This window comes from Lactuca virosa, chromosome 6 (assembly GCF_052849685.1).
Source record: "Lactuca virosa cultivar CGN04683 chromosome 6, Lactuca_virosa_CGN04683_v6, whole genome shotgun sequence".
NCBI lineage: Eukaryota > Viridiplantae > Streptophyta > Magnoliopsida > Asterales > Asteraceae > Lactuca > Lactuca virosa.
The window spans coordinates 68,514,329-68,534,364 of NC_136431.1; the positions used below are offsets into that span (position 1 = coordinate 68,514,329).

Consider the following 20,036-nt stretch of genomic DNA (forward strand, 5'->3'; position numbering starts at 1 on the left):
CATGTGGCCCAATTTTCCAAATTGGGCCCACACCCTCATATGGGCCTTACCCTAAGCCCATCAACATATTCTAGTCCTTATGATTATTCTTGGATGACCCATTAATAATCCAATTACCAAAGCCCAATAGAAGGGCCCAAAAGAAATTAGGGTTTCGTATAAGGTGACAATTAGGGTTAAGTGTTTCTCACTTAAACCATTAAGGACTTAATCCATTAAGTCCATTATTGCCTTAAGTTAATTTGCCAATGATTATGATTTAATATTTTAAGTTTAATAAATGATTCCCGTATGTGTCCCGATCAATCCCCAAAATTAGGGTTTTATGCCATTAGGGTTTTCCAAACCCTAATTAGGGTTTCCTACCCAATACTAGCCCATTAGTCACATGGTTGGGCTTTTAGGTCCATTAGGGCTTCATTGGGCCCATTAAGGTCTCATTGGGCCCATTAGGGTTTTCTTTGGGCCCATTAGGGTTTAGTACTCCCTTTGTCCAAACATCCAAACGAGTGACAAACCAAACAAGGCACACCGCCACCCGACACGGCGGCCGGTGGCAACAGGAGGCGGCAGCCACCACCTCACGGTGGTGGTTATGGATTTTCTATTATTATTCCGGGCACCATTACAATTTACAACCCAAACCAAATAACACCCACATACTAATATAAACACACACACTAATAAAACACACACACACACAGCCAAACTCTGGCGGCAGGCGGTGGTCGGAGGTGCTAGCTACCACCTCGCGGTGGTGGTGGTGGCTCACTTTTGTTTCCCGTTTACACAAACCACACACACACTCTCTTAATGGAATAAAAGAGCCCTATACACACACCTAAGTACATACAAAGCACGCACACAGCCACCTTCCACGGTGGCTGGTGGTGACGGAGCATAGCAGCAGGCGGCGGCGGCATCGGTGGTTTGCAATGACAGCCACCACCTCACGGTGGTGGCGAGCTTTCTTGAGTCCCCGACAGCAATCACACGTCCACAGATCCTAATCGCCGGAAGCTTGCCACTGAATGCGCACCGATCTCAACTACTCACGTGGTGGCACCAGGCAGCCGGGAAAGAACCCAACCGCAACAGTCGCCTGGGATGGCTACATTGGCGACTGAGCAGCAGCAGAAAAATGAAGAAGAGAAGGAGAAGCAGACACGGAGGAAGGAAAACGCAACCGCAACAGCGGTACCGGCCTTCATGCCCGACGCTGGAGTCACAAGGAGTCGTCGGAGATCAAATAAACGGAGGTGGTGACAGCAAACTCAATAAAACAGTCGTATGGCGGCAGTGGCAGCAATGAGACCCGAACCAACAACTTTGGTGGGTCCTCCGTGATACAATAACGGTCTCGGTGGTTCCTCCCGGCGACACCCGACGTCCGGCGATGCTACAGATGGTGGCGGCTGGAGAAGGGAAATGGAGATGGCGGCTGGACATAATGCTTTAGGGTTAGGGTTCGAATGGTGGTAGCGCGTTTATATACCCCCGACTCTCTTAGCCTTTTTCCCATAATAACAAGAATGGTCCCTCCTCCTCTATTTCTTTCAAAACAAATCATTAATTTACCATTTCAACCCTTGCTCCCATAATTCTTTTTCATAATAAGTCCTGTAGTTACAAAACAACACCTCCTCCATAAATTATTCTCAAATGGAGTCCATATGTTACAAAACACCCCCTGACTTCTAAAATCATTTGCAAAATAAATCCCGAAATTACACTTTAACCCTCGGAATTCAAAATTATATCATTTGGCTCCCCGAAACCAACACCCCACTAATTATTATTCGATTTTGGGCTATAATAATATAATAAAATAATAAAATTACTTGTCGGGATTCCGGTTTATTATTTTAATTATTCTTCTTAAAACGAGATGTTACAAGTTTCCTCCTCAGGTCGATCGCTAGTGTTTGAGGTTCGTTCACCGCTTGACTCTTGAAGTTCTTCAAGGTCAATTTGCCTCCCAATGTCTCCTTGGCCTATGAGCTCTCTCTCATGAAAAACTCCTCTCCTCGCAATGAAGACAACATTGTCACTCGGTCTATAGAAGAGATAACCAAAGGATTTATGTGGGTAGCCGATGAAAATACACCGCTCACTTCGAGGTTCGAGCTTGTCGTGGGTCTCGCGTCTCATGAAAGACTCGCAACCCCAAACCTTGATGTGGTCTAATGTGGGAGCCTTCCCAGTCCACATCTCGTGAGGTGTTTTGGCAACCTTCTTGGTAGGGACTAGATTAAGGATATGGGCGGCAGTCTCTAAGGCATACCCCCAGAATGACATTGGTAACGAAGCTCGACTCATCATGGAACGAACCATGTCCAACAAGGTTTGGTTGCGCCTCTCAGCCACACCATTAAGTTGTGGTGTCCTAGGAGGCGTCAACTGTGAAACAATCCCACATTCCTTAAGATAGTCTAGGAAATCGGTACTAAGATACTCACCACCCCCATCGGATCGGAGCATCTTTATCTTCCTGCCCAGCTGATTCTCCACTTCCTACTTAAACTCTTTGAATTTCTCAAAGGTTTCTGACTTATGCTTGATTAAGTAGATATAGCCATATCTGCTGTAATCATCAGTAAAAGTCACATAGAAGCGGTTAGCATCCCTTGTGTCGGTTCTAAAGGGCCCACACACATCGATGTGTACGAGATCCAACAAAGCCTCACCCCTTTCACAAGAACCAGTGAAGGGTGACTTAGTCATTTTTCCAAGCAAACAACACTCGCAAGTGTCATCCGACCTTAAGTCGAATGACTCTAAAACTCCAGCCTTTTGGAGTTGGCCTATGCACTTCTTGTTGACATGTCCAAGACGACAATGCCACAAGGATGCCTTATCCAAATCATTAGAAGAATCGATATGCAACACATTATTTCCTAAGTTGTCTACAACCATCACAGTTTCATATACACCATTACAAGGTAATGCTTTAAAATAAAAAACACCATTATAATAAGCATTTATTGCACCAATTTCATTATCAAACGAAAATGTGAAACCTTGTTTGTACAAACCATGAAAAGAAATAACATTTCTCGCCATTTCAGATGAGTAGCAACAATTATTCAAATCTATTTCTAACCCACTACTAAGAAATAAAGAGTAAACTCCAATCTTGGTGACATGTGAAACCTTCCAATTCCCCATGATCAAGTTTATCTTCCCGTGCTCCACATTCTTACTTCTTTTTAGGCCCTGCATAACAGAACAAATGTGAATTCCGCAACCTGTGTCAAGAACCCAAGAGTTATAATGTGATGATTTTTTAGATAGAATAGTATAAATACCTGCATGGGTGGGTTTAACCTTCCCATCCTTAACATCCTGCAACTACTTGGGGCAGCTTCGCTTCCAGTGCCCCTTTTCATGGCAATAGAAACACTCTGCTTCTTTTAGAATGGCCGAGGGAGTAGCAGAACCTCCTTTGGTTCCACTTGAAGAGGATTCATCAAGGGACTTACCCTTACGGCTCTTGGAAGGAACCTTCCTCTTCTTCTCCTTACCTTGCCCAATTGCCAGAACAGGGGCATTAGAAGTATGAGTGGTTACAACATTTTTACCTTTGAAACCACTTTCGGCAATCCTCAAAAGGCCCTAGAGTTTTCTCAAAGTGACTTCCTCCTTGTTCATATGACATGTCATGCAGAAATGATCATAACATGGAGGTAAGGAGTGTAGGATAATATCTATAGCCAGCTCCTCATCAAAGTTCACATTCAGCTTGAGCAGAAGGTCCACAAACCTTTGCATTCTCTGCAAGTGGCCCGTGATGGGTTCACCATCCTTCATCTTTGTTGTAATCATGGAGCAGATGATTTCATATCGCTCTTAACGAGCACTCTGATGGTATCTTTCCATCAGGTCCTGGTGCATCTCAAAAGGGTAGAAGTCCTTATAGGACTTTTGGAGTTCAGGAGACATTGTGGTGAGCATGATACAGGATACCTTGGTGGCATCTTTCTCATGTGCCCTAAAATCAGCAGTCTCCTGAGGAGTAGCAGCAGACTCATCGATATCCTTGAGCTCCCTGTCGAGGACATATTCCTTGTCCTCGTAGCGAGTGACCATCCTGATGTTCCTAATCCAATCATTGAAGTTAGTCCCATTAAAGATGACTCTCCCACAAAGGTTCATTAGAGAGAAGGAGCCGGTAGGGTTTGAGCCCGAAGCAGTGTTGGAAGACATCTAAAAAGAAAGAAAGACAAGTTTAGATTAGATAAAGAGTCCTTAATAAAACACCCAAATGAAATATTAAGGCTAGGACCCAACACAATATTTTACAAATTGGAAGAGGGATGTCGTAATCCAACTTGCAAAATATTTGAAGGTAGGTAAATGACGATTTACCAATTTCCACCATGAAAAACGAAATTGTTATTAAGTTTTAATTGGATTGAAACTCCTAGATCCTTTGAGATTCATTGAACAATTCAATGCCATGTTTAAATCTCGATTATGCCCTTCAGGTTTGTGACTGGGATACCGAGGATCACAAACAAGGTGTGAATAACCATGCAAAATGTGCTTGGTACTCTCGAATTTATCACCCAATCAATGTGTCGGTTAACCACACACGCTCGATTGATCTTATGATAAACATCGAGCCACCCTTTTCCATCCTTACTAGTCCAAGTTAATGTGTCGGTTAACCACACACGCTCCATCAACGACTTGGTAAGGTGGAAAGTGCAATTTTCATGGATTAGCATCAATTTCACATTTTCCTAAAGTAACTAAGATTGGGAATTTATAAAAGGTTTAGTTACTTTATTACTATCATTATACTTAATGAGAATTATAGTCCTATCCTACCCGTTCGGCTAACGACCCTCCACCAGTCAAGGAAGCGGTGGGTGAGAGTGGACACCCACTAAACGGCCATTTTATAGGCAGTAACCTTATACCCCCTTATAGACCGGCTTCATGAATGAGGCCTACTAACGGTAAGACTGACTTGATCTTATATATATATATATATATATATATATATATATATATATATATATATATTATTAACTTATAATACTATAAAGTATAAGGATTGAATTTTAAACTTTTAAAATTCTAGGGTTTGGAATTAAAGTTTTCTAAAGTGACTTTACAAATTCCAAAACTTGAGTTTGAAACTATTCAAAACCTTTCATTTCTATAACTTATGAGTTTTAATGACTTTTAAGGAAAAGACTTTTGGAATTCCATAACTTGAGGACAAGTTATGGAGTCCATTAAAAGGCATTTAGATCAACAATTAAACTAACAAGCAAGTGTCAAATAATATGATCTACCAAAAACTCATAAGCATGGATAATACAAATCAATAATTTTCAAGAATCATATAAACTAATATAAAACTTGAAACTTTGACAATTATCTTTGAAATTGGATTAGCATGATCATTACCACATCAAAAACAGGTTTATAAGTTCAAAAACAATTTAGGGTAATGATCCTAGTCCAATTCCAGCCTAAAAAGTCGAAAATCTGCAATCTAGAGCACCAACTCGTTGAGTGCAGGAGCTGACTCGGCGAGTTGGATGAATTTGTGCTTGGACTCGGCGAGTCCCCCAGTGGACTCAGCGAGTCCACTGTCCAGAAAGCCAATAATTCAATTTTTCAAGCTACAAACACAAGTTGCATCATGTATAATCAAAAACAAGCCTAGGCTCTGATACCACTGAAGGGTTTTGAGCATTCTAACACTCCTAAGGTGTGCATGCAACCCTAGAAACCTTGGATCTATGTTTTCTCTATTATACATGCAAACTTTCATTTTTCCAAGGTTTCATCCTAACTAGCATATCATAAGGTATATGTAATACAAAAACTAGTAGAATGACATACCTTTTCTTGTAGCTTGATTCCTTAAGCCTTTAAGAGCCTAGCACCCCAAGTGTGATGCCTCAAATGCTTCACACAACACCACCAACAAATGGAATAACTTGACAGAAGAATCCTTGCACTCAAAATTCGGCTAGCCCTCTTTTCTTATCACTTAGGTGCCAATTTTGGTAGCCTTAGGGTCTCTTATATAGTGTGGCAAACTAGGGTTACACCTGTAAACCCTAATGACCTTCCATATCCCTCATGCTCCATGGGTTAAAACCTCCATGGAGTATCCATGGGTCACCACATGGGTTTAGCCCAACATGAAGAACTATGGATCATTAGCCCACTTTATAAGAATGAATGATTTACCAAATCAACCCCTTATATTTAATTAGTCTCGTTTGATCACAAAATTAATTCCAAACTAATTCTTGATCAATACTAACTAAATAATATGATTTCATATTAATATATTAGAACTTATAATATATTAATAAATCATAAATATCCTCTTCTCAAAAGTCTATCCTTCAGATTGTTATGGTGTCATGCAACCCAAATGGACCATGCTACTCTCGGGTCAAGTACATACCAATTTTAGTTATGGGCTTAGACACTAAACCCAACAGTTATCTACTAGTGAATCATGTTCCTCGGTAATATAGATTCTATATAACTAGGCCTATGACATCCTTTATCAATTTTATTAAGAAGAGTTGGAGGTATGTTAGTTTCCTTATGAACTCCTTCAACCTTGAATTGAATGCTAGGACCAACTTTAGGTTCTTCATTGGTTTCCTCTTGAATCTTATCAAGATCAGTATGACTCTCACTAGCTCTTTTAGATATCATCTCCCTCTCTATGAGGACTTCTTTTTGAGCAACAAACATTTTATTCTCAGAAGGTTTGAAAAATAGTTACCCAAAAGTCTTGTTGGGATGTCCAACGAGATAACCCATCTCTATTCTAAGTCCTATATTATCGAGCGCTTCACGAAGAACATAAGACTCATAATCGTAAATTTCCAAATGTGGTAGTGAGGGATAAAACCTTTCTCCACATCTTAGAGAGTGTTTCAAAAACCTTATTAGTTGGTGCAAGACTAAGGACTCTTGCAACACTATTCATGGTACAATCCATGAACTGTTGGTAAGCATAGTACGAGTCATCAAGTGCAAAGTCAACTAACAAATTGTGTCTCTATCCAACTACACTTCTTCCAACATTGTTCTAGGTGGAGAAAGCTCATGAAACTCTTTCACAATTACTTAGATGATCGATAAAATTTTGACTAAGATGATCACTTTCTCTATTAAATCTGAGTATCTTCTCTTTTTCCCAGTTTATTCTTAACTTTATTTTATGATAGTTTTGAACACCTTAAAGGTTCCAGACTCATGTTCAAAGTTTTGAACACCTTATTGTGGTTAATCTGGACGACGGTCCATTAGTGTGAACTAATTCCAACAGATATTTACATCACCAAGTGATGTAAATCTTATCTACCTTGATAAACAAGATTTGCATTGAACATAAGACTTGTGGTCAAACGATTTCCAAAATCTGACCCAACTGTATACTTGGTAAATCATTTCTTGTTTATGTATCCAAGATTATGGTTCCACAAATACATTGCACCCAAACCTTTTGGATGTATTCAAATTTGTATGTATTGTGGATAATCTGAACAGACCATTAGTTAAAACTAATTCCTAGAGATATTCATCTATCTTGAAAAATAAGACTTGGATTTATCATAAGACTTGTGGTCAAATTAATTCCAAAATCCTATGCAACTAGATCTTTGGCAATTTAATTCTTATTTTCAAGAAAATGATTCCACAATATTGTATTTCATTCAAATATTCGAATCAATTTTTGAAATATTGTTACTATACTAGTTTCAAAGATTTCATGACTTTCTTTTCAACACATTAAAGACGTTCTAACTAAGTCACAATAATCATATGACATTTTCGTATAAACAGTTTTTGAATCATAAGACCATAGACTAAACATGTGGGAGAAGAATATGTTTTTTGATCCTATGAATAGTAGCAAGGGCTCGTTATCTATGATTAAATTATCTTCTCTATGTTTCGGTCTTCTTACTTCCTATTAATCACTTCACATTCTTGCAAATTTCAGTACTCGCTACTTAGTAAAATACTTAAGGATTGGAAGTAATGTTCCAGTGGTATTATGAATTTGCATATCTGATTCTAGACTAAACATTATGAAATGAGTAGCCTCTTGATCCTAAGGATAGTAGAACGAGCTCGGTATCCTTGATCAAAGTCTCTTTTCTTTGTTCCAGTCTCTCACTGATATGTTGGACATGAATGCTTTCTAAGTCCATTTTCTTGTTATGGAAATGAATAGCCTATCAGAACATTTCTCAGCATTAGCCTTCCTTTTTCCCTTGGCGTTTAAGGTCGGATTAGGTATTCCAATAATAATCTTCTTTTATCCATGGTCAATTGGCTTTTGTCTTCTTGACACTGTTATTCATGATAACGAATATGGGAGTATATGAAGTTGGAGTTCTCATGAATGGACATGTTAGTTCCAAAAGGCCCTCAATATGTCATGTGTCACCTTTATAGACATTTCAAGTTTTTCATATCAAAATCAGACTGAACTAATTATATGTACATGTCAGGTAGTTGATTATGGTGACCATAGTCAACTCCTAACTTGATGAAATACCATTTTACTTCATTAGTATGCTTGATAATTGTTTTAACAATAGTGGTTGAAGGAACCTAAGGAAGAGATTTATCTAAGGCATGATCTTTTTGTTCATCTATGAGAACTTTTCCCAAACTAGGTGGTGAGGGTGGTAAGCCTAAGGGCTTTTAACAAACCGGCCTCATTCAGAATCGAAGACGCCTCCTTAAACCTCTCTTATACCATTATATTGGGTGAGCTTAGTCATGGTTCGACGATAACATTTCTGCTAAACATGTGAGGACATATGTTTGTAATAATCTTTTATACATATAGTAATCAGTCATACCATGTAATAAATTTAAACCTTTTAAATTTATATCTTCATCCTTTTAAATATTTAAATTTAATTCTCTTATAAAACAATATTTAATGTTTTTATTAAATATTCTTATTTAAATAATATTCAACTTATGAGATAAATCAATTTAGATATTTCATGTATTCTAATTTAAATTCTCTTATCTAAATAATATTTAAGATTTTCATTCAATTTAAATATTCGGGTTTAAATCTTATTTAAATAATATTTTAAATTTGATAGGAATTATCCAAATTTTGAATTTTACCACATAACAAAGAATAAAAATCAGAACCGGAACACGTCGTGTCCAAAGGGAACGTTTTGTATTCTTCAATGTTTTAGTTTTTCGTTTTTCCCGATTTTATCAGCAGTGCATATAATCTAAAACCTAAATGCTCTGATACCACTGTTGGTTTTTTAATACATATATACACATAAGATTAACACAACGGAATAATCAAAACAATCATGTACATGCAACTATTGCAATGGATGAAGGACCCAAAGGAGAATCCCTCTCATATAGTCAAACCCAATACTCCAATAGCCAAAACAAGGAAACGCAAAAAAGGGATAGGTCGATAATTCCATAACCCTAGAGAGGGGGTTATAATTTTCGAACTGGAGATATAAGAGAGCGGTAGAACGAGATTTAGTGGAAAAACTGGTCTAGTGTTTGATCTCTAGCACCCTATTTATAGTCAGTTGGTGAATCCTTAAGCTGATCAGATTCTTAAGGATAATTCTTATCCTTATCAATACCTGCCTTATTCTAAGATAAAGCTCCTGGAAATCGTCCACCTCCTCTTCCAAGAGGCTTCTAGAATATTTCAATTAATCTCAATGATTTAATTAATATTCAAGTCTTTTAACTAATAAAAACTATTTAATTAATTACCAAAATAATTTCTTATTAACTTATTAATTCATAATAAATTAAGAACTTATTTTTCTCAATTTCTTTATTGCTAATTGTGTCATGAGTTCAACATAAAAGGACTATGTTATTATTTATAAATATTACCAATATTTAATGGTCTTTGACACTATCTCCAACACCGTATTCCCATGTAACATCCCAAATTTCACGTCCAAAAATTTCATTTTTAAATCAATACTTTGGAAAACATTTGTGAATAAACATCGTTTGATCATATCATTTCATAAACATATTTCGTGTCTGAAAACCAAAACATAAAAACAACCATAATGTCAGAGTACAAAATCCCAGAATAACTCATGGTGCGGAAAACATTGTGCGTGTATGATGTGCCACTACCGTGCCAGCTCCTTCCCCTTCGATGAAGAGGTACCTGAAAACAAAACTGTAACTGTAAGCACGAAGCTTAGTGAGTTCCCCCATTGTACCACATACCATACAAACACATAGCATACATACTGTCGGGCAATTCTGGGGTGCCCGACCTACCCGATACGGCCATTCTGGGGTGCCGACCTACCCGTGTCAAGCCATTCTGGGGTGCCGACCTACCCATGTCAAGCCATTCTGGGGTGCTGACCTACCCGTTGGTCCTAACAACCGAACTTAGGGCTATTCCCTTCCTACTACCACTATCACATATAATATAGCATGCCAGCATATAAACATATCATCACATGCTGTCAGACATATCTGGGGTGTCTGACCTACCCTTCGGTCCTTACAACCGAACTCTACTACTATCACTTATAACATATCATGCCAGCATATAACATATCAGGTAGTAGCAAAACTAGATGATATCACAAAGACAATCACCTAACATACAACTCCTACTGGTGGGCCGGCATTGTGGCCGTAGACCCACCGCTACTGGAAGGTAACTCACCTCGTAGTAGCTGCTGATCTGTGCGGGAAAATCCTCTGACTGCTACTGCTGCTGCTCCGGAAATCCTCCAGCTATAATTCCCACAAAACACTTAGTCATACACTGCCAACTGCTTTTAGGGTAAAATGACCATTTTACCCCTGACCAAGTCAAAGTCAAAGTCAAAGTCAACTTCCAGTTGACCTGACTCGCCGAGTTGGTTCGCTAACTCGCCGAGTCCCTATCCTTCTATTTGACCTTATACTCGTCTCTACTCGTCGAGTTAGGCGATGACTCGACGAGTTTTCCTTCTAATTGAACATCTACTGAATCTTCATCCGACTCGCCGAGTTGTATGAACAACTTGTCGAGTTCATCTTCAACTGATGAACAGGTCCTGTCCTTGACTCGCCGAGTTGTATGAACAACTCGTCGAGTTCATCTTCAATCTTAAGAAGATTGTCTTGGACTCGTCGAGTCTGTTCATGCACTCACCGAGTCCCATGAATTCCAGAACCATGGCTTAGTCCAGAACGTTGGGTCACTCCCCGGGACCTCCCTGAAACCTTTCCACACTCAACTGGGTCCTTGACCCAAAACAGAAAAAAGGAGTCAAGCCTCGGACTCGCCGAGTCCCAAGAACGACTCGCCGAGTCGAGTATGTCCAAGTCTCATTTTCTCGATTTCTGGTGTACAACACTTGCCCAAAAGGTAGATCTAGGCTCCTAGGACCGTTCTAGCACGTAAAGTTACGAACTTTACGTGCATGCATGGGACTTTTGAGCCTAAAGGCCCTAAAATGGCTCCTACAATGCATGGGGCCTTCCTTGAGTGCCAAAAGCCACTCCTTTCTGCCTTGTAACCCCTCCAAGGACCTAGATCTGAAACTTCAACCCCTAACCATGCTTGCAATCATGGTTGGTGACCAAAATGGCTTAGAAAAGCCCTAAATTTTCACAAAATGGGATCTATCAAATGGAAGAGCAAGGTACAGACTTTTTACCTTCAATGAGCTGAAAATGGTGCACAAACTCGGATCCCTTTAGCCTCATCTTGTTCCTTCAAGCTTTTCCTTCCCTCCTTGGATCACAAAAGCACCAAAGTCACTCCAAAAGCCTTAGATTGCTTCAATAACGGATAGGGTTTGCTATGGGGGTCTTCTGGGAGCAAATGGGACGAAGGAGGCCGAGTTAAAGTGTTTAAATAGGGTGCAAACCCTCGGATTAGGGTTTTTGTCCAGACAGGGTCTACTCGCCGAGTCCGGGACCCGACTCGCCGAGTCCATCGCTTAAGTCTCGCGTCCCCTCTCGCTTCTACTCGGCGAGTTGGTCCTTCAACTCGCCGAGTCCAAGGCCAAAAATGCAAAATATTTAAAGAACTACTAAAAAGAATACGTACCAAGAACCAGGTGCTACATCCCATTGCGACACTTCAGCCAAACGTCCTCTTAAGATATATAGGATATAAATGAGTAAATTACAAAATTCATCATATTGCATGTTTTGTCTAACTTTCAGCCAAATTTGTAAGTTCATTTCAACTTTTAAATAGTTGATAGGCTGATAACGGTGGCTTTCAAATCTTGCGAGTTTAGACCATGGTTCATATAAAATGACTATCTTACTCTCATGTAATTAATTTTGGCTTTTTTATCCAAATAATTAAAATTAATTATTTAAATATAATAGCCCACCCACTTCATCGCTAATCTATTTTTATCTCTTTATTTGGTCTCCTTTTCTCTATAACCACCATCCCTAACCAAAAAACTTTGGTGACCGCCTACCCCCTCCTTGAACTTCCATAATTTGTTTATATGTAAACTTAGCAATGGAGTGAATTTGGAGAGAATCGGCATTGATCCACACTTTTTAACAAATTTCAAATGTTACCCGCTCTAAAACTTATAACTTTTAAATAATCAAACTCCCACCCTTATTGGTATCCAACCCATTTACAATATTAAGATTACACAGTTATTATGCATTTTATAAAGTATTATCCATAAAGTATAATATGAAGTCAATGATGTGTCTAAAAAGAATCATTGCTTGGTATGGACATTCTATACATATATAAGCCAATATTTTATTACTTAATATCTAATCCTCATCGATAAAATGAGATGTTAAGCTAATGTATCCAATATTTTGATGATCAAATATCCATATATCAAATATCAGTTGTAAGAGGAACCCTACCATGTAATATTTCAAGATATTTATATGGCTTCTCTTTTTGTTTTTATGGACAAAGTATATCAGACTTAATGGTATTTCTACAATGAAAATGAAACTTTGGTTGAAGGAAGTTCATAAAGTGCTCAAAATACTCATGTTGTTCTTGATCCCCATCTTTATTTAATGTGGGATGAAACAACAAAAATATGTTGGGTTTTATTCAAAAATCAGATTCAAAAACACAAAGATATCAACGGAAGCATTTAAAATTTGAATAACATAAAACTTTTTTATTCTCACCAAATTATCGTTTTGTATTAACATGAAAGATTAACACAATCATAAAAAAAATAACAACATTTATAGCATTTGGTTCCTTTTGGGAGATTGATTGTTGAAGAAGTCGACATAAGGAGAGCTACTCTAGTGATATCCACCAATAATAACTAAGAGACTTGAATGCTAGTTCTTCTTGCAATAAAGAAACTCTTAAGCCTTTAAGATAAAAGACAATTTTTTTTAATTAAAAGAGAATGAAAATATCACATTTTCTTCTTACTTTGTCTTAACTAATTAAGAGAGAAGAGCACATAGAGAGAGGGATGAAAGCCTTTAAGCTCAAATCATTATCCAATGTGTTCAATACACACCATGTCTCTAGTACCCTTTCTTTTATTTTTTTAGTCCAAAAAATTATACATATCATACTTTTTGATATATTTTGATACTTAACATTGAAAATTAACATTCTCATAGTATAAATAATTTCCAATTAATTACAAAAGATATAAATATTTATTAAAAATCAAATTCTTGTAAATAATATATTTATGTTAACTTGTTATTGATTGTTATTGATGTGACCATATATAATCATATGTTATTAATAATATGATTTTAAGATATTTTTTAAACATATAAATCTTTCAATACATAAACAATGCATTTCATTTGAAACATTTTATTATGATGATAAAAAATAATCCCTCTGAAAAAGTATTTAGGCATCATGAATATCATAAAATAAATATAACTTGACATTTGCCACAATACAACTATGATAATCATTGACCAAAAAAACAATTGATTTCTTAGATAAAAACTTGAAATTCCAACAATACAACCATGATAACAAGCCTATAGTGTTACAACTTACAAGCCAAAGATTAAACCAAAAAAAAAAAAAGTCTTCAAATCTTCAAAATCCAACTTCTCTTTTTCTAAGACATTTATCAGAAACTATGTTGAACAGGCGGCTAGTGGAGGAAAAGGGAGGAGAAACGGCGGCATGTTTGTGGTGATTTGGAAGATGATATATGCAATTAAAGCAATCTTACAATAATGGTTGTTCAAGTATGTTATGATTGATGAACTTTAAGTAATGCTTGGTAGAACATGTCAATGAATTGGTTATCCTGCACAAAGAAAACAAAACAATTCAAAATGTACCTTTTTTTTTATTACTTTCTATTGCCTTTGTGTTTTCCACAACTCATTCATGCAAATCAAGGTTTTTTTTTTTTTTTGCATTTCCCACTAAAGTGTTTTCTTTTAAACTTAATGGACTTAATGGGAATACAAATTAATCTTGTAAACATTAAACTATATGCGTTTGTGTTTTTTTATTTATTACAAAAAAGAACTTATAGAAAAAATAGTGCGAAAAGCACACTTGTAATTTCACCTTTTCAATGATTTAGCCACTTAACTTTTTCTGTAGTGATTATAAACCATTACACTCTTAACAATTTTAAATGGGAAATCTCCGATAAAGTCTCAATATTTTGGGTTAGTTTACGGTTTAATCCCAACTTTTATTTTTTGAATAGAAAAGTCTCAATTATTTTATATTGTGCCCAAATTAACGAAAAAATCCTTTTTTTTTTCAACAGAAAATGATATATTATCGAATAAAATTAGATAATCAGGACTTTTCTGTTCAAAAAGTAAATTTTAGGATTAAACCGTAAACTACAAAATATTGGGACTTTATCGGATATTTCCCTTTTTAAATTATTAAAGAAAAAAAAAATATTTTTCCCATTATTGATTTAGCTACTCAACTATTAGTTTTTTTTATGATTATACTAACAATTCAACGGCTACATCAATAAAATAATATCTCCTTCGTCCCAAAATTATTGTCCACAAACAAAAAACACACAAATTAAGGAAATATTAATTACCACTAACTTTATTGGATGAATGACAGTCGTACCCTTTTATTGCATTTAATTATATAGTAGTTACATTTAATTTCATGGTAGTTTAACTAATAATAAGGGGTATTTTGGTAAAGGAATATTTATTTTTAGAAGTAGGCTATTATTTTGGGACAAACCAAAAAGAAAACATGGACTATTAATATGGGACGAAAGGAGTAATAAGAATAATTATTATTATTATTAAAATAAAAAAATAAAAAAATAAAAAAAACGTTGCCAAAATATATACAAAAAATAATAGTTCTCTTTTGAACTTTCCTCTAAATCATAAAAAAGGTGAAAGTACGTTACGCTTTTTCTACATTATACCCAAAAAAAAAAGTTTTAAGATAGAAATTGATACCTGTGAAAGCATTACAAGTGCATCTCGAACTTTTTCCCTAGTCAACGGTCCATAAAACGGGGCGGAATTAGAAGCCGGAGTCAGTGATGGTGGTGGAGTGGGAGGCGGAAAGGGTTGAAGCAACGGGATTCCAACGTTTCTTTGTACATTGAGAGGCGGTTGAAGGGCGGAAACAGGGACAGATGAAGAAGGTTGTCTCATTAATGGTGAAGGTGAAGGTGTAGAAGAAGAAGGTGTGAAGAAAGAAAGAGGTTTTATAAGATTAGTTACATGGTTGTTGGTGGTGGTGTTGACAGGGTGGTCGGAATTGGAATTGTCAGATGAGGGATTTTGTAATGGTGGTGGTGGTGGTGGATTGTTTGGGATGGGGGAAGGGGTGTCACGAGATGGTAATGGAATTGGAGTTGAGTTGTGGTAAGTCGGAATGGAATTGACTACTTGATTTGGAGGATTGTGTCCCAAATTCATAGCCGTCTGTAAATGGAATCACAATTTATAATTTTAATATTTTTTTTGTTTATAAGAATAATGGTTTCTAAAAAAAACTTTAACCGGTTAAAATAGTTTTTTCTATTTTACATGTAAAACTGAAGATGATTTTTATTATGATTTTGGTTTAAGATTTCATGGTATTTAATTTTGTTACATGCGAACAATTTTTTAAATAATCTTATTATAATCTTATTTGGGCTTTAATGAGTTTTTATTATGTGTAATTTTTTACCTTTGAAAACTATTAATTATGTTTAAATAATATATAAAGTAGAGATAAAACTATACATTGTATTTTAATAGCGTTTTACGCAGAAAAGTCTCATTATTTTGGGAAAATTTTCAATAAAGTTCTAAATCTTTTTTTTTAACAGAAAAGTCTCATTATTTTGGGAAAATCACATAATCTATCATTTCCTGTTAAAATACAAAAAAGGACTTTTTTGTTAATTTGGGCAAAATGTTAAATAATCAGGACTTGTTTAAAAAAAAAAAAAAAAAAGATTTAGGACTCTATCAAAAAATTTGCCAAAATAGTGGGACTTTTCTGCATAAAACCCTATTTTAATATGTAACCCATCTTTATTTGCTTAATTTGTAAAGAAGGGAATCCTTTTTTTTCAGAAATTTCGTGATATTATTATTAAATTCAATAGCAATTTTATTTTCTGAATATAACTAGGAAATATACTTTTTATAATAATCTTATTCTGGTTTCGGGTTTTCATGAGTTTTTACTATGTTTAAATTTATTAATTTAATAAATAAAAATCTTATTAATTAAAAATTTAAAAAGAAACTTCAAATAAGGGCTGATAGATACATACACTAAAGAAGTTGACAAATGAAGAATCCTCAGGTACATCGGTTGACCGAGTGTTGGTCAACCCTGGTTCCAATGGTCCTTCAATTACAGCAGATGTAGGTACAGCTTCAAGTTCCTCAAATTCACTACACAATAAAATAAAAATAAAAATTGATAATGACAGCTGGATTATAGTACAAAATTTGGTATAAAATCTATATGACAGATGAAAATGATATTAACTATTAACTACCTTTTGTTCACCTTCTGCTTGGGGGGAACCTTTGAATATGCGCCAAGTATCCTGTAAAAAAAGAAATTATTATTTAAAATATATATATATTTATGTCAACTTAAGACCATATCAAGCATACATGGATTAGGAATTATCAAAAGCATCAAGTTGTGCAGAATCTTGAAAACTTATTCACAAATGCAAATCTGTTTCTGGGGTTTCTTTTGGATTTTGTGTTATACTTTGGTTTGTTGAGATCTGAAGGAAACATGTAAGGTGTTTGATGAAATGCCTCACAGAGATCTTGTTGCCAAATATACATCAAGTGCCTAAAAATGATTATGATTATGTTTGTGAATATGCTTCTAAATAACCTAACCATTGTTTAGTACAAAGTCTTTACTCACAGAAGGGTAATATGGTCATTTACTCACATTTAACACTTACTCTAGATAGATATCATTTATCCACTAATGGAAATAAAACTAATGCAGAAAGAACGACTTAAAAGATAAAGTCAAGGAAAAGAGGCTTTCCCCATTAAGTCCTAACTTTTTTAAAACAATCCTTCATTTATTTTTTTTATAGAAAATTAATATAAATACCTGGTAAATAAATTTGCAACATCTTCACACTCACGTGAATTGTAGAACCAAATACCATTGACTTCTTGAGCAGCATTTCGATACAACAAATATGGAATTTGAAGTTCAAACTCAAAATCTCCTAGCAGATTTTCCACAAGGTTTTCTGCCAATTATAAATACACATGCCAAAGAATATAAAACTTTATAAAATACAAATTTATAACTCAATGAAATACAAAACATAACATTAAAGGAAGCATGCCTGTATTTCGCCTATTCATTACTATAAACTGGAACCTTGGCTGAGTGTTCCTACACTTACAGCAAAAAATATAACATTTTATCAATCTTTAAAAAAAAATCATCTCTTTCTGTGATTTAATATCACAAGGATAACAGTTTGATACTTGATTCTATTCACTTATGAAATATAATATCATAGTCATGTGACTCATGTCATTATAAAAGGAAATGAAATAAAAAAGATAATATTATTTGAATTAACTAATAACTACCACCTCTTAACGACAAAGAGAGACCCTTCAACATCCTTGCGACTCTGAGAAACAAAAGAAGAAGAAGAAAAAATAAGAAATGAAGCTCAAAAACATTTGGGAAATTCATTTCAAGTGCATAATTTATTTAGGAAATAAGATGAATTATGTGAACAGATTATTTCAAGTCTAAAGTAGAAGGATTATATTGTAACACCCAAAATTCTTGTTAAGAATACCCAACTTAAGTTAAGTCCACATTAAATGGTTTACATGTATGTATGTTTTAGAACTTAGATGATCCTTTTGTATATCCCCTAAATGCTATGAAAAGTACACCACTTATACAGTTGTAAGTAACCTTATATTGTGTCATTTAGCTATATTTATTTGGCAAAAACAACGATAAGGGGGAAGTGAACAAATGTCTCACTTATTATAAAACATCTTCAAGATACTTTTGGAGCTATCAAGAGTGGATTATAAACTTTCAACAATGAAACAGTAGGATTGAAGAAGTAAGACTTGTATCATTCAAATGGAAATATAAGCTAATGATTTCAGAGAAGAAAATCCTAAATCAAAGGATTCTTCCTGCACAAGCTCTAAGCAGAGAACACAAGGTTCAAAATTAAAATAAGGGAAAAGATAAAAATGATAACACGAGATCTACCTAACTAAATAATATTCCCAAGTAGAAGTGGAGAATATGTAGATGTCATAAGATTTGAGAATGTTCTTTGATTGCGCTTGTGTACAAGATATCAACTTTTGGTTGATCATGTGAAACTGTATTTTGGTACCTATACTTAACAATTGCATATTCTTCTGGAAGAGGATAACTTCTAGAATACTTCAACTTCACAGTGTGTGTGTGTGTGTTCAATCACAATTCTATGTTATTAGAAGTGCCATCAGTTGATCAAAAACGCTCAAAATTCAAAAAATAGACAAATCATTACGCTAATCAGCAAAAAATTACGAATTTATTCCAAAAACTAATGATTTGGACTTGGGAACGTAATCAACTATCGGAAAAGCAAAAAGAGGGAAAGAAGAGAACAAACCCATTGATTTAGGTCGACGTTGAACTCGTAGAAGGTGACGTGAGCGGCAGTGATCAAGATCTCTTCGATATAAGGATCCATCCTCTGAAGGACAGTAAGATTAAGGATCTTTGTACTGTTTTGGTCGAGATTGGGCATTAATTTTCCACTTTGGGCCATTTTAAATCGATGATTGATTTGAGAGCAATTAATCGGACTAATCTCCCTGAAACCCTAAACCCAGCTGGGAGATACAGAGAGTGTTGGTCTGTGTTTATGATCGAGTCGATTTGGCCTCTCTCTCCCTCAGCTGAAAGAAAAGGAAGAGTTTTTGCCTATATCTATGCTTTGAGGCTTCCAGTAACTTTTAATGGTTTATTATTGGCGCTAAAGAATCCCTTCTTTGCAAAATTGCACTAAATAGTTCCCTCTTTGCAATATTGTAATGTTTAGATCATCTCCGATGCAGACTTTTTTAAGAGGTTGTCACCGTCTCATCGACATGCCTACGTCTGCATTGTTCGCTAGAAGTTCGTTTATATTTATTTATATTTAATAACTTTACAAATATAATTAAGAAATTTTGTTAGTTCAGTTAATTTGTTCAATTTGTTTCGATTTAGTTTGTTTATTGTTTATGTTTAGTTATTATATTGTATTATATTGTTTATGTTTAGTTATTATATTGTATTATATTGTATTATATTTTCTATGTATGAATGAAAATGAAGCTTCTAAAACTAACAGGTATACCCATCGTGCACCAAGCATGGTGTTGACGTGGTAGATGTGGCCATGTGCAGACCTACCCATCGTGCACCAAGCATGGTGTTGACGTGGTAGATGTGGCCATGTGCAGACATCACCCGTAAGTATAGTGTTGATGTGGAGTGGCTAGTGTAGGCTAGGTGACATGGTTACCAATTTGAAAATTTATAC

General features: G+C 35.5%; 1 protein-coding gene across 1 annotated transcript; it reads right to left on the reverse strand.

The window, feature by feature from the left end:
* Positions 1-13,937: 13,937 nt before the first annotated feature.
* On the reverse strand, positions 13,938-19,533 carry LOC145120167 (mRNA-decapping enzyme-like protein). The gene is made up of 8 exons (XM_079055973.1): positions 19,119-19,533; positions 18,076-18,116; positions 17,820-17,869; positions 17,576-17,720; positions 16,989-17,039; positions 16,758-16,881; positions 15,439-15,912; positions 13,938-14,285 (listed from the first exon to the last, which is right to left on the reverse strand). The coding sequence occupies exons 1-8, from the start codon at positions 19,275-19,277 to the stop codon at positions 14,229-14,231; spliced, it is 1,101 nt and encodes a 366-aa protein (XP_078912099.1). The 5' UTR covers positions 19,278-19,533; the 3' UTR covers positions 13,938-14,228.
* Positions 19,534-20,036: the final 503 nt, after the last annotated feature.